Here is a 14124-nt window from a genome sequence, read left to right on the forward strand (position 1 = left end):
TGAAGCAGTGAGAGAGACATTGTGAGAGCATAGAGGACTTTGCAGTGGCTGAGGCTCCCCCCAGGGCCCTCAGGGAAGGAAAATCATCACATTCCTGCCTTCCCTCCTGGCTTCACAGCACTCTGCATCCCTTCACCTCACCCTCTCAATTCTCTGTTTCCTTGGGCTGTAGCTGTTCAACAAGTCCCCCGTGCAGGCAGCACAGAGCAGGGCTCCCCCCAGTGCCTGCTGCTTTGGTCCTGGCCACAGCCAGGAGCGCCTGCCCTGCTCCAGTGTACACAAAGGTGTAGGTGGATCAGATACAAGCTCAGATGTGCACAGGGCTCCACTCCTGCTGCTTGTGGAAGACAAACTCATCTACAGCAAGGGAAAGGGCAAAGACAGTCTGGTGCTTTCCACTTGGCCCCAGGTGATGTTGCTTAGCATCCCTTGGAACATCCCTCCTTGAGGACCTGCCTCACCCCTCAAAAGCTTCCCTTGCTGAGTCTAAGCCTCCTTTTCTTCTCCAAGGCTCTTCCACCCTGTGTTTCCACAGAGATGAAACAACACTGTGCACACTGAGCTTCTGCAGGGCCCCTCGGGAGCCCTGGCATCCCTCTAAAACACTTCCAGTTTGGGTTGGGTTTTTTGCCATCCCTTCTCTTTGTATGTCTGACCACCACCAGCCCAATGCCAGCTGCAGGCAACATCCATTGCTCAGCCTGGAGCACCAGGTCCTGGGTGTTATTCCAAGGGCTCCCCTCCTGTCCCACAGTACACAAAGCTCCCAGTGGTGTGGAGCTCCCTCTGGTGCATCTGGGCTGCAGGCAGCAGCACCTCAGTGCCGTCCTCCACCGGGGAAGTCCTGCAGGAGTCATGACATCAGCATGTCCCAGCGCTGGCTCAGGGCTGTGCTCTCACAGGGGTTGATGACAAGCTCTTTAGCACTCTCGTTCGTGTCCCCAGCTGTCTCAGTGTCCAAACAGAAGCGGGAAGCTACGTGCTCAATGCGTGACCCAGCCTTGCCCCAGCGCTGAGGAGACACAAGAGGAACAGAGGTGAACCAACTCCAGGCAGGCAGAGAGCCCAGCAGAGCCAGGGAGGGTCTCCTCCCCCTCTGCTCTGAGGCCCCTCCTGGAATCTTGCATCCAGCTCTGGGCTGCCCAGCTCAAGAGGGACAGGGATCTGCTGCAGAGAGTCCAACAGAGAGCTGCCAGGTAGCTGAAGGGACTGCAGCACTGCCCTGTGAGGAGAGGCTGAGAGCCCTGGGGCTGCTGAGTCTGCAGAGGAGAAGCCTGAGAGGGGATCTGATCAATGTCTATCAATAGCTGAGGGCTGGGGGTCAGGAGGGAGGGGACAGGCTCTGCTCACTTGCACCCTGGCATAGGCCAAGGGGCAATGGATGGAAACTCCAGCACAGGAGGTTCCAGCTCAGCATGAGGAGGAACTTCTGCCCTGGGAGGCTCCCAGAGCCCTGGAGCAGGCTGCCCAGAGAGGTTGTGGAGTCTCCTTCTCTGGAGCCTTTCCATCCCCATCTGGATGTGTTCCTGTGTGCCCAGTGCTGGATTCTCTGCTCCTGCTCTGGCAGGGGGTTGGACTTGATGCTCTCTTTGGGTCCCTTCCAATCCTGTGATCATGCTTTTAATGTACTGTTCCAGCATCAAGAGGACAGTGGTCACCAAGGCTCTGCAGCCTGATGCTGTGCAGCACAGGCTCCCCAGGCCCACACTGGGCAGAGCATATGCTGAGCATCTCTTCCATCGGGAGCACACTCAGGGAAGCTCAGCCTCTGCCTGCTTCAGGAAGAGAATATCTTGCTAACAGCTTTTCCCCAGGTCAGTGGTTCAAATGCCAGCCTGATGATTAACTGCAGGGAAGTGCTAGCATCTGCTGGCTGACTGGCAGCCCCTGTGAATTAAATTGCCAGGTTGGGTTTGACTTCTGCAGTTAAGTGCCCAGCTCAGCACCCCTGCTAATAGACATCCTTATCAACACTCTCATTTCAGAGGCAAAGGGCTGCAAGGCCAGGGGCTGTGCTCCCAGGCAGCCTCTGCTTCCCAAAGGCATCAGATCAGAGAACACAGGAGATTTATAGACTCAGAACATTGTTAGGGTTGGAAGGGACCCCAAGGCTCAGCCAGCTCCAACCCCCTGCCATGGGCAGGGACACCTCACACTGCAGCAGGTTGCTCACAGCCACCTCCAGCCTGGCTGCAAACACCTCCAGGCAGGAGGCTTCCACCACCTCCCTGGGCAGCCTGTTTGATTTGATGTGCAGTCAGCCCATGCTGAAGCAGAGGGGACACCACAGAAGGTGGAGGTGAATCCAAGGGCTCACCTGCTTGCTGTCAGCTTCTTTGCAAGGTGCCAGCAGCACCTGGGAGCCGGGGAACAGGGTGTGCACAGACAAGCACAGCTGCTGCTGCCGGACCTGGTGGTTGTACGTGTATGTCCACTCCTGCAAAGAGGAAGAGAGACAGCAGAGAGCTGGGAGAGCAAGGATGGAGAGCAGCCCCAAGGAGAAGGACCTGGGAGTGCTGGGGGAGAACAAATCATCCATGAGCCAGCAATGTGCCCTGGGGGCCAAGAAGGCCAAGGGGATCCTGGGCTGCATTCAGAGGAGTGTGCCCAGCAGAGCCAGGGAGGTTCTCCTCCCCCTCTGCTCTGCCCTGCTGAGACCTCACCTGGAATCTTGCATCCAGCTCTGGGCTGCCCAGCTCAAGAGGGACAGGGATCTGCTGCAGAGTCCAACAGAGGCTACCAGGATGCTGAAGGGACTGCAGCATTGCCCTGTGAGGAGAGGCTGAGAGCCCTGGGGCTGCTGAGTCTGCAGAGGAGAAGGCTGAGAGGGATCTGATCAATGTCTATCAATAGCTGAGGGCTGGGGGTCAGGAGGGAGGGGACAGGCTCTGCTCACTTGCACCCTGGCATAGGCCAAGGGGCAATGGATGGAAACTGCAGCACAGGAGGTTCCAGCTCAGCAGGAGGAGGAACTTCTGCCCTGGGAGGGTCCCAGAGCCCTGGAGCAGGCTGCCCAGAGAGGTTGTGGAGTCTCCTTCTCTGGAGCCTTTCCAGCCCCATCTGGATGTGTTCCTGTGTGCCCTGTGCTGGAGTCTCTGCTCCTGCTCTGGCAGGGGGTTGGACTGGAAGAGCTCCAGAGGTCCCTTCCAACCCTTAACACCCTGGGGTCTGTGATCTCACCCACAGGCACCTTCCCAGGGTCTGATCCTGTGTTTCCCTGCTGTTGTGTGTGTGCACAAGCAGGAGAGAGTGGTTTGGCTTACAGGGAAAGCACACATCATGCTTTTACACAACCCTGCAGAGTGATTTCTGGAGCAAGTTTCTTGCTAGAGCCTGGTGTGAGCTCTAACTTTAACATCAGAAAGTGGAAAGGATGTCTGAGGGCCTCTAGCCTGGGTGCAAAGCTCTGCTGTGGAATGGCTCTGGGATAGGCATCAGGACTGCAGCAGTGAGAGGCAATGGAGAGCAGGTTGCTAAGCCCTGGCAGGGCAGCTGAGCAGGACTGGAGCAGGGCTTCACTAGCAGAGAGAAAGGACCACACTGGAGACAGCATGGCCAGGGGCAGGAGAGCTTCTGCAGCAGGTCTGGGGAGCCAAGGGAAATGAGAGGGTACAGGCCATGGGATCTGGGACAGCTGCACTGAAAGGAAGGAGCAGTGCAGAGCTGAGCTGGGCAGGAAGCAGAGCCCTGGCAGGAGTGGAGGCAGCAGGGGTGCTGGCAAGGGCAGGGATAGCAGTGCTCAAACCTGTGGCATTTGGGCTGGCTCTGGAACAGGGAAGGCTAAGAGGTGCACCTGGGAGCCTGCAACCCTTCTGAGTGCTGGAGGGGCAAGTGAGGAATGGCTGTCCTGAGCTCCCAGCTGGGCACCAGCAGCTCCCTGGGGCAGGCTTGGACTGCACCTCTACATTTCCCCCAGACCTTGAGCAGGAAGTCTGTAGAATGTAAACAGATCACCACAGGGGCTGAAGAAGGAGAACAGTGCTGAGGTCTGAGCAACCCCTGGGACAGAGAGCTACCAGGAGAGGAGTTTGGTAAACAGCTGCTCTCTGTGTTCAGTTTCCCTGCTCTGGGAGACACTGAATGGCTTCTGCTTGACCTTGGCTCTGCTCTTTGTTGTGGCTGACAAAACAACTCTGGGCCCTTTCCTCTTGTCCCTTTGTGCCCGGGGGGGTAAGGAGTGGGGGCAGGGGGGGGAGCTATTAGCAGCTCCCCAGGGGAGGTCCTTGTGCCGTGTATCAGTTGTAAATGCCTGTGGATATTTGGTGTGTGTTTTGTGTACAGCCACTGCATTTCCTCGCAGGTGGGAGGCTTGCTTGCAAACACAGCTTCCTTTGCTCCCAGCTGGGCTGGGCTGCCAGTTTCGTGTTTGGGGGGTGGGGAATTTTCAACCCACCACACTCCCCCCGGCTGTGACCGGTGGAGCCTTTGGGTTCCACTAAACATCAGTTATTGGAGCAGGGCTTTCATCCCCTCAGTGTTTGTCACTGACAGCAGTTTTCTCTCCTCAACTTCAAAGCAGACAGCTACAGGCATTTGAATGCCTGGGATTACAAACCCACCTCCCTCAGGTTCTGAGGCACCTGGGAGGGAAAGCACAGGCTTGCACAGCACACCCAGCTCCACAAGGAATCCCAGGCACTGCTATGGGCTGGGCAGGGACTGGCTGGAGAGCAGCCCTGAGGAAAAGGCCTTGAGGCTGCTGGGGATGAGAAGCTCAACAGGAGCCAGCAGTCAGCACTTGCAGCCCAGAGAGCAAATCCCATCCTGGGCTGCAGCAAGAGAAGCAGAGCCAGCAGGTCAGGGAGGGGATTCTCCCCCTCTGCTCCACTCTGCTGAGACCACAGCTGGAGCTCTGGGTCCAGTTCTGGAGCCTCTGTGCCAAGAATGATCTGGGGGTGCTGGAAGGTGCCCAGAGAAGGGCCACGAGGAGGAGCAGAGGGCTGGAGCTGCTCTGCTGTGAGCACAGACTGAGGGAGTTGGGGTTGTGCAGGCTGGAGAGGAGAAGGCTCCCAGGAGACCTAATTGTGGCCTTCCAGGATCTGCAGGGGGTTCCAAGAAAGCTGGGGAGGGACTTCTGAGGGTGTCAGGGAGGGATAGGACTGGGGGGCATGGAGCAAAAGTAGAAGTGGGGAGATTGAGATTGGATGTGAGGAAGAAGTTGTTCCCCAGGAGGGTGGTGAGAGCCTGGCACAGGCTGCCCAGGGAGGTGGTGGAAGCCTCCTGCCTGGAGGTGTTTGCAGCCAGGCTGGAGGTGGCTGTGAGCAACCTGCTGCAGTGTGAGGTGTCCCTGCCCATGGCAGGGGGTTGGAGCTGGCTGAGCCTTGAGCTCCCTTCCAGCCTTGACTATTCTGACTCTATGATTCTCACTGAGATCCTCACACCCTGCACTTAGCCTCCTGCTGCTCCCCAGCAGCTGATGCCAGTCAAGCCTAGCTCTCTGAACAGCTTGCCCACAGGCTTCTCAGTGAGAGCTGCCCAGGATTTCAGCCATCACATGCATTCTTTTTCAAAGCCATGGCTTGCTCCTAAAGGCCTTCTGGCATCTGCTTCTTCTTGGTCAGGGGGAGCAGAGCTTACCTGGCTGCTACAGTGATCACCTTCCAAGCTTCCCATCCAAGCATGCTGTCACAGCTGCTGTGGAAACCACCAGCCTGGGCTACCAGGGGCCAAGTTAATCCTGGATCTGTGAAGAGCCAAGCCCTAAGGGGCAGGCTCCAACCCCTGTTCTTGGTGCCCAGGCTGCTATAAGCTGCTTGGAAAACCTGCTTCACATTTTTAACCGATTGTTCCTCATTTTAGCTCAGGACAGGGCTGGAGCTGCACCCATGAGGCTCCTCAGATTGGTAAGTCACAGCATCACAGAGTGGTCTGGGTTGGAAGGGGCCTCCAAAGCTCATCCAGTCCAAGCCCCCTGCAGTCAGCAGGGACATCCTCAGCTAGATCAGGCTGCCCAGAGCCCTGTCCAGCCTCCCCTTGAGTATCTCCAGGGATGGGGCCTCAGCTGCCTGCCTGTTCCAGTGCTCCACCACCCTCATGATCAAGAACCTGCTCCTAGCATCCAGTCTAAATCTGCTCTGCTCTAGTTGGATGCCATGTGCATGTGCAATCTCCCAACTCACTCAGATCCTGGCTGCTTCCTATTCATTCTTTCTTTCTTCCTTTTTTGCTTTGGCCTCTGAACCTGCTGCTTCACTGAAGTGCTCATGGAGCACTGCTCCTTCCAGAAGCTCCCCATGCTTTGTTATGCCAGGCCAGGTTCCATTCAAGCCTTGCCAGCAGTCACCTCCTCTCAAGGCAGGACCATCCTCTCCCTCAGCAAAGCACCAGGGGGTCACAGCATCACAGAGTGGTCTGGGTTGGAAGTGGCCTCCAAAGCTCATCCAGTCCAAGCCCCTCTGCACTCAACAGGGACATCCCCAACTAGATCAGGCTGCCCAGAGCCCTGCAGAGCCTCCCCTTGAGTATCTCCAGGCACAGGGCCCCAGCCACCCTCCTGGGCAACCTGTTCCAGTGTTCCACCACCCTCCCAGGTAGGCAAGGTAGAAGTGGTGCCCACTCCTGCACTGTTGTTGATCATAAGTGAGGCCTTCAGAGCTGCCATTGGATCCTCCTCTCTCACCCCCAGGCTGCCCTGCTGCCATTCCTGTCTAGCAGGACAGATTCTCACATGGCTCTCCTATTGTGCCAGAGTGGCTCCTGCTGAGAGCCAGGCCTGCTGGAGATGTTTCACCCAGTCCTAATCACATCTTGTCTCTTCTCAGTCCTAGATGAAAGCCAGGGAGACTTATGCAGCCAATGAAGACATTCTGGGGGCTGTGCAGAACCCTGACCATCACAGAATCTCTGCAAGGCTTGGAGCTCAGGGGCAGGCAAAGGACCATGAACATTTGCATCTTAGCCCATCTCTGCCTTTCTTTGTATCAGCTGGGATTAGAAATCCCTTCCCCCCACCCCTCCATGACTAACTACTCTGTCTGCTAAGCCCCAGCACGCTGAGCACTCACACAGCCAGCACAGCAGAACAGCAGCAGAACTCAGCACACCCAAGGGCTGTGGTAGACAGGGCAAGCCCAGGGTGCTGCCAAGAGAGCCCTTCAAGGAGTTAAAATGGCTTCAGAGTTGCAGGCTGGCCTGAGGAGATGCCAGCAGGGTCTAGAGCTGACCCCCACTCCCAGGGAAAACAAGCAGACAAGGTGAGGGAGATGGAGAGAGACTGTTTGCAAAGGCCTGCAGTGACAGGGTGAGGGCAATGACCTCCAACTGGAGCAGAGCAGAGTAAGGTTGGGTATTAGCAACAAGTTCTGCACCAGGAGGGTGGTGGAACACTGGCACAGGCTGCCCAGGGAGGTGCTGAGGCTCCATCCCTGGAGACATTCAAGGTGAGGCTGGACAGGGCTCTGGGCAGCCTGATCTGGCTGAGGATGTCCCTGCTGAGTGCAGAGGGCTTGGACTGGGTGAGCTTTGGAGGCCCCTTCCAACCCAGAGCATTCTGTGATCCTATGCAACTGAGGTCAAGATCTCTGCCCTTTCAAAGACAAAGATGAAGTGGTGGTGGTGGAGCAAGGAGGAAGAGGGTGGACTAGGGGAGCAGAGCTCCCAGCTGCACACCACAACCCTCAGTCCCCTTCCTCCAAAGCCCTCAGCCAGCAGCAACTCCTCTCTGAGCCCTGTGACTGCTTTCTACAAGGCTTCAGCATCATCTGAGCAGGCACCTGTCACTGCTGCTCAGCATCACTGTGAGCTGAGGCCACTGCTTTCAAACAGGACCTTTGGATCGGCACAGCCTGGCTGGCAGGAGGAGGAAGGAGCCCCTCAGCCTAGCAAGGAGCCAGCCCCATGGCAGCCCAGCTCTGCTGGGAAGAGGTCAGCCATGCCCTAAGGCTGGGGTAGGAGCTAGAGGAAAGTGTTTCTGAAGAAGCCAGCAGCAACCTCAGCTCTCAGTTATCTGTTTGAAATCCCAGGGAAGGACCTCCCAAGGCGCCTGACTGCGTGGGTCACCTAAGGACACTCGAGTGCTTCACTCAAGGAAAGGCCCTGGGGTGCAAGCAGCACTTAAACACATCTCAGGAGAGGGAAAGCAAAGGACAAAAGCTGCCCACAGTAGCCTGGGTGCAGAGGTGGCACTGCTGCCAGTCACTCTCTCTGCCCTGCAGCTCAGCTCCTGCAGCCAGGGCAGGGCATGCCTGTGAAGAGTGACAGCTTGTGGGGGAAGGAATCACTGAATGCTGGGGGGTGGAAGGGACCTCCAGAGATCACCTAGTCCCAGCCCCTGCTAAAGCAGGCTCACCTAGAGCAGGCTGCACAGGAGTGCATCCAGGTGGCTTGGAAAGCCTCCAGGGAAGGAGCCTCCACAGCCTCTCTGGGCACACTTTGCTTGATGCACCCCAGGAGCCCATGGGCTCTCCTGGCCCCAAGGGCACATTGCTGTCTCAGAGAAAGAGACTCCACAGCCTCCCTGGGGAGCCCCTGAAGGGCTCAGGAAGGACACTGTCAGGTCAGTTTGGGTGAGTGCTAAATGCTCTCCAAAGCAAGCTCAGCTCCTGCCAGACCCCAGCTAGGGTCAGCCTCAGCACTGCATCAGGCAGACTGCCACCGTGCATGGCCTGCACAAGGAGAGGGGAGGACAAACCACCCCAAAGCAATGGCAGCCAGGCAGCTGCAAGGCCAGAGCCTGCTGTGCCCTGGAGATGGGCAGCACTGCAGGCAGAGCTCTGCCAGCCACTGTCTGAAGAGCAGGCTGGCAGGGAAGGATCTGGATGGCTTGGATTCAGCCCAGGCTGTCTTTCAACCCATGAAGCTTAGGTGAATGAGATGTGACTCCAGCATGTTGAAAGTGAAGGTTATTGCTCTGTTCTGGTGCACTGGATACCAAACCAAGCAGCACCCAGCACTGCTGCACCCTCTTACAGAAGCTGTACAGAATCAGCCAGGCTGGAAAAGATCTCAGAGACCATCCAGTCCAACCTGTCACCCAGCACCATCTGAGCAACTCAACCCTGGCACCAAGTGCCTCATCCAGGCTCTTCCTGAACACCTCCAGGGATGGGGACTCCACCACCTCCCTGGACAGCACATCCCAGTGGCCAATCTCTCTTGCTGGGGACAACTTCTTCCTAACATCCAGCCTGAACCTGCCCTGGCACAGCTTGAGACTGTGTCCTCTTGTTCTGTCTATCTTGCACAGTCCTGCTGTCTATAACCCCTCCAAGCCATTCTCAAGTGGGCTTGTAACTATTGTGTGATTAAAATCCAAGTTTCTCTCCCCACTGGAAGTTTCAATCCCTGCTTTCATCTGCAACATCCTCCATGGCTGCAAGGAGCAGGGAACCATCCCTGCAAGGGAGAGGAAGACAAAAGGGATCTGATTTCCTCTCTTGCTGCCTGCACACTGAGTGTTACCTGTTCAGCAATCTGTCTGTAGTGCTTTTCTGTGCTCTTCTGCACAGGATCACAGCTCACAGGATGTCAGGGGTAGGAAGGGACCCAAAGAGACCATCAAGTCCAACCCCCTGCCAGAGCAGGAGCAGAGACTCCAGCACAGGGCACACAGGAACACATCCAGATGGGGATGGAAAGGCTCCAGAGAAGGAGACTCCACAACCTCTCTGGGCAGCCTGCTCCAGGGCTCTGGGACCCTCCCAGGGCAGAAGTTCCTCCTCATGCTGAGCTGGAACCTCCTGTGCTGGAGTTTCCATCCATAGCCCCTTGGCCTATGCCAGGGTGCAAGTGAGCAGAGCCTGTCCCCTCCCTCCTGACCCCCAGCCCTCAGCTATTGATAGACATTGATCAGATCCCCTCTCAGCCTTCTCCTCTGCAGACTAAGCAGCCCCAGGGCTCTCAGCCTCTCCTCACAGGGCAGTGCTGCAGTCCCTTCAGCATCCTGGCAGCTCTCTGTTGGACTCTGTCCCTGTCCCTCTTGAGCTGGGCAGCCCAGAGCTGAACACAGTTCTCTCCTTCCCCACTGCCAGAGCTAGTCCTGGGTGTGCCCAAGAAATGGAGCTGCCATCCAGGGTTGACCTGCTGCAAACTGCTGCAGTCAGCATGGGAAGTTTCATGGCATGAGGATATCCACAGGCTTCCTCCTGCACACAGATGCCAGGGCAGGATGTGCTTGAAGGGAATGGAACAGTCCCACTTGCTGCCAGGACATCTCTGCTGCTCAAGCTCCACATCTCCAGCTGCTCACTTCACAAAGGCCAAAGCCATTTCATTTCCTGACACCCCCTTGCAGCAGCATTTCCCCATTGGTATTTCCTCAGTGGTTTGAGGGTTTTTGGTTGGGTTTCTCTTGGTTTTGTTCTTTCCCCCCCATCCAATTCATTGCAAGCTGCCACTGCCACTGGAACTCTGTTTTGTGCTTCCTTCAGCAGAGCTGACCCTGCAGAACGTGAGAAACAGGTCCAGAGGGACAGGGAACTATGGGAGGCAGTTCCATGGAGAGCTGTGAGGATGGTGAAGGGACTGCAGGAAAGGCTGAGAGCCCTGGGGCTGCCTAGTGTGGGGAAGAGAAGGCTGAGGGGGGATCTGATCAGTGCCTGCAAATCTCTGCAGGGTGGCTGTCAGGAGGATGGAGCCAGGCTCTGGCCAGTGGTACCCAGGGACAGGGCAAGGGGAAATGGATGCAAACTCAGTCACAGGAAACTCCATCTCAAGAGGAGGAGAAAAACCTTCTTTCCTGTGAGGGTGCTGGAGCCCCAGGGCAGGCTGCCCAGAGAGAACAGAATAGAATCAACCAGGCTGGAACAGACCTCACAGCTCATCAAGTCCAACCTGCCACCTAATGCCTAACCCCTCCTGACAACCAAACCATGGCTCCAAGTGCCTCATTCAAGCCTTTGTTGAGCACCTCCAGGGATGGGGACTCCACCACCTCCCTGGGCAGCACATCCCAGTGGCCAATCTCTCTTGCTGGGAAGAACTTTCTCCTCCCCTCCAGCCTAAACCTCCCCTGGCACAGCTTGAGACTGTGTCCTCTTGTTCTGGTGCTGGGTGCCTGGGAGAAGAGACCAACCCCCACCTGGCTACAACCTCCCTTCAGAGAGTTGTGGAGAGCAAGAAGGTCTCCCCTGAGCCTCCTCTTCCCCAGGCTAAGCAACCCCAGACCCATCCACTCTGGGCTGGGGCTGCTGCCCAGGACTTCCATGGAGGTCAGGAGGACTTACCAGGGTTTAATTTCCTGCTGCCTTAGGAAAGGGGCTGGCAGAATGGATAATCCTCTACCAGAGCCTTAGCAAACCTAGGAAATCTGGCACCTGCCCCAGAGCCCATCCTGGAGGCAGGCACACAGCTTACCTGTGCTGTTGCTGCTGTGCCTTTGCTGCTGATGCAAGGACTTAAGCTCAGGATGGGGAACTCTTGGCCTTCAGATCTGTGTGACTCCAGGCAGCTCTGCCTCTGCCTGATAATCCCAGTCTGGTAGAGAGATTCCTCAGGAATCCTGTGGGAACAGCATGAAATCTGCATCAGCATGGGGAGGAACTTCTGCCCCGGGAGGCTCCCAGAGCCCTGGAGCAGGCTGCCCAGAGAGGTTGTGGAATCTCCTTCTCTGGAGCCTTTCCAGCCCCATCTGGATGTGTTCCTGTGTGCCCTGTGCTGGAGTCTCTGCTCCTGCTCTGGCAGGGGGTTGGACTGGAAGAGCTCCAGAGGTCCCTCCCAACCCCTGACATCCTGTGATCCCCACTCCCCCAGGCATGTGAGGTACCCCAAGGGAGGCTCAGTGGGGAGTAGGGAGGGAGCAGTCACACCATTTCCCCTTCAGAAAATGAGGGGGGCAAGAGCTGCCAGAACACTGAACCTCTGAGAGCAGCGCATGGAGAGGGATGCTGCCAGCAGCACTCAGAGGTGGCTGGCTGCCTCTTCTAGCAGTTGAAAACTTCTCCCCAGGAGGGTGGTGAGAGCCTGGCACAGGCTGCCCAGGGGGGTGGTGGCAGCCTCCTGCCTGGAGGTGTTTGCAGCCAGGCTGGCTGTGGCTGTGAGCAACCTGCTGCAGTGTGAGGTGTCCCTGCCCATGGCAGGGGGTTGGGACTGGCTGAGCCCTGAGCTCCCTTCCAGCCCTGACAGCTCTGTGACTCTGTAACACCAGCACAAAGGTCACTGTGCCCCTCCAGGAAAGCCCAAGGCAGGAGTGAGTGTGCTGCTGGGGCGGGTGGAGGTGCAGAGGGCAGCTCTGGGGTGCAGGAGGGATGGGGGTACCCTGCTAGAGACAGGGGGAGGTGGCAGCAGCCATACCGAAGCTCGGGGTAGACGTTCTCCAGGTACCACTTGAAGCTGTGGCACTTCAACCTCTTCCGCAGCTCCACTCTGCTCTGGATGCTGTGGGGAGAAAACAGCCACAGAGAAATGATGGAAGGCAGGAAGGCAAGAGCACAAAGGGAGGCTGAGAGACACCCAGCAGGCAGCTTGCACAGACAGCAAATGCAAGAGCAGCAGCAGCTCTGTGCTCTGCTGTCTGCTGCATGAGCCTGGGAGATCAGGGATGCAAACTTGACAGTAGAAGGCTTCAGCTCAGCATGAGGAGAAACTTCTCCTCTGTGGGGGTGGCAGAGCCCTGGAGCAGGCTGCCCAGAGGGACTGTGCAGTCTCCTTCCCTGGAGCCTTTCCAAGCCCACCTGGAGGCATTCCTGTGCAGCCTGCCCTGGGTGATGCTGCCCTGGCAGGGGGCTGGGCTGGGTGAGCTCTGGAGGTCCCTCCCAGCTCTGACACTCTGTGATTCTGCCATTTGGATCTCTGGCTGCAGATCTCACTTGGTGAAACAGGAAGGTGGCATCTTGCCACTTGGCCATGGAGCATAGTGGGTGCAGTGGCTGGGGGTAAACAAGGAGTCACTTTCTGTGACCAGAGAGGGCTGTGGAGTGTGTGGCAGCCTGCAGAGGCTCTCAGGGCTGCTGCCCTGAGCAGAGGGGGAAGCCATGAGGGCTCATTGAATGGCTTGGATTGGCAGGGATGCTTAAAGATCATCTAGCTGCAACCCCCTGCCATGGGCAGGGACACCTCCCACCAGCCCAGGCTGCTCAAAGCCTCATGGAAAAATGCAGTTATTTAACAGCTGTTAGCAAAAGCCCTGTGTGCTGTCTCCTGCATGCATCAGCTTACCCCATCAGTACATGAGGAGACCAATACCTGCTGTTAGGAGTTACCAGATCACCCAGGGCTTTGATTCCCAAGAGCACCTCAACACACCTTTAGGTCAGCAGGAGCTGATCACACAGTGCAGTGGTTCTTTGTTGCATTAACCAGGGTAACATTTCCACTGGGGGTCACACAATCCTCCAAAGCTCACCCAGTCCACCCCCCTCACAGCCAGCAGGGACATCCTCAGCCAGAGCAGGCTGCCCAGAGCCCTGTCCAGCCTCACCTTGAGTATCCCCAGGCATGGGGCCCCAACCACCTCCCTGGGCAGCCTGCTCCAGTGCTCCACCACCCTCCTGGTGCAGAACTTGTTCCTAGCATCCAACCTAAATCTGCTCCTTTGGAGGGACCCCTCCCAGCCCAGCCCATTCAGTGACTCTGCCACAGCAGGGGACGGCCTGATGAAGACCCTTGGCAGCAGGCAGGGCACAGGGCAGCAGAGGAAGCCACTTACTTGCCACAAGGCCTCCCTTGGGCTGCTGGCCGAGCTGCGTAGTAGTACTGCTTGAACTCATCCATCCAGACCTCTGCCGTGCGCTTGGTGTTCCTGGGGGGCCAAGGGCAGACAGCTGACCATGGGGCAGCCTCTGGGGCAGCTCTCTCCTGGCACTTTGAGGCTGATGCCTAGGACAGTTTTCCACAGGTTGAGTCATAGAATGGCTTAGAGTTGGAAGGGACCTTGAAGATCATCCAGTTCCAACCCCCTGCCATGGGCAGGGACACCTCACACTACAGCAGGTTGCTCACAGCCACCTCCAGCCTGGCTGCAAACACCTCCAGGCAGGAGGCTTCCACCACCTCCCTGGGCAGCCTGTGCCAGGCTCTTACCACCCTCCTGGGGAGCAACTTCTTCCTCACATCCAATGCATTTGCTTTGGCTCAGGAGATTCCTGCCCAAGAATGTTTCCCAACCAACCTTTCCCTTCCTCTGCTCCTCCCTCCCTCCCTCCCCCCCGAAGCCCTGTCCCCCTCAGGAGAAGCAGGCAAGCAGAGAGC

At 57.3% G+C, this 14124-nt stretch overlaps 1 protein-coding gene across 1 annotated transcript in view; it reads right to left on the minus strand.

The window, feature by feature from the left end:
- Nucleotides 1-682: 682 nt before the first annotated feature.
- GALNT14 (polypeptide N-acetylgalactosaminyltransferase 14) overlaps nt 683-14124 on the minus strand; it is a 108915-nt gene continuing 95473 nt past the window's right edge. Inside the window, exons 11-15 of the mRNA XM_054171279.1 lie at nt 13583-13675; nt 12229-12312; nt 11293-11437; nt 2318-2437; nt 683-1012 (exon numbers count right to left, since the gene is read on the minus strand). Of these exons, the coding sequence (XP_054027254.1) occupies nt 854-1012; nt 2318-2437; nt 11293-11437; nt 12229-12312; nt 13583-13675 (601 nt within the window). The 3' untranslated portion in view covers nt 683-853. The remainder of the gene's footprint in view (nt 1013-2317; nt 2438-11292; nt 11438-12228; nt 12313-13582; nt 13676-14124) is intronic.

This window comes from Dryobates pubescens, chromosome 2 (genome assembly GCF_014839835.1).
Source record: "Dryobates pubescens isolate bDryPub1 chromosome 2, bDryPub1.pri, whole genome shotgun sequence".
In the NCBI taxonomy this organism is placed as follows: Eukaryota; Metazoa; Chordata; class Aves; order Piciformes; family Picidae; genus Dryobates; species Dryobates pubescens.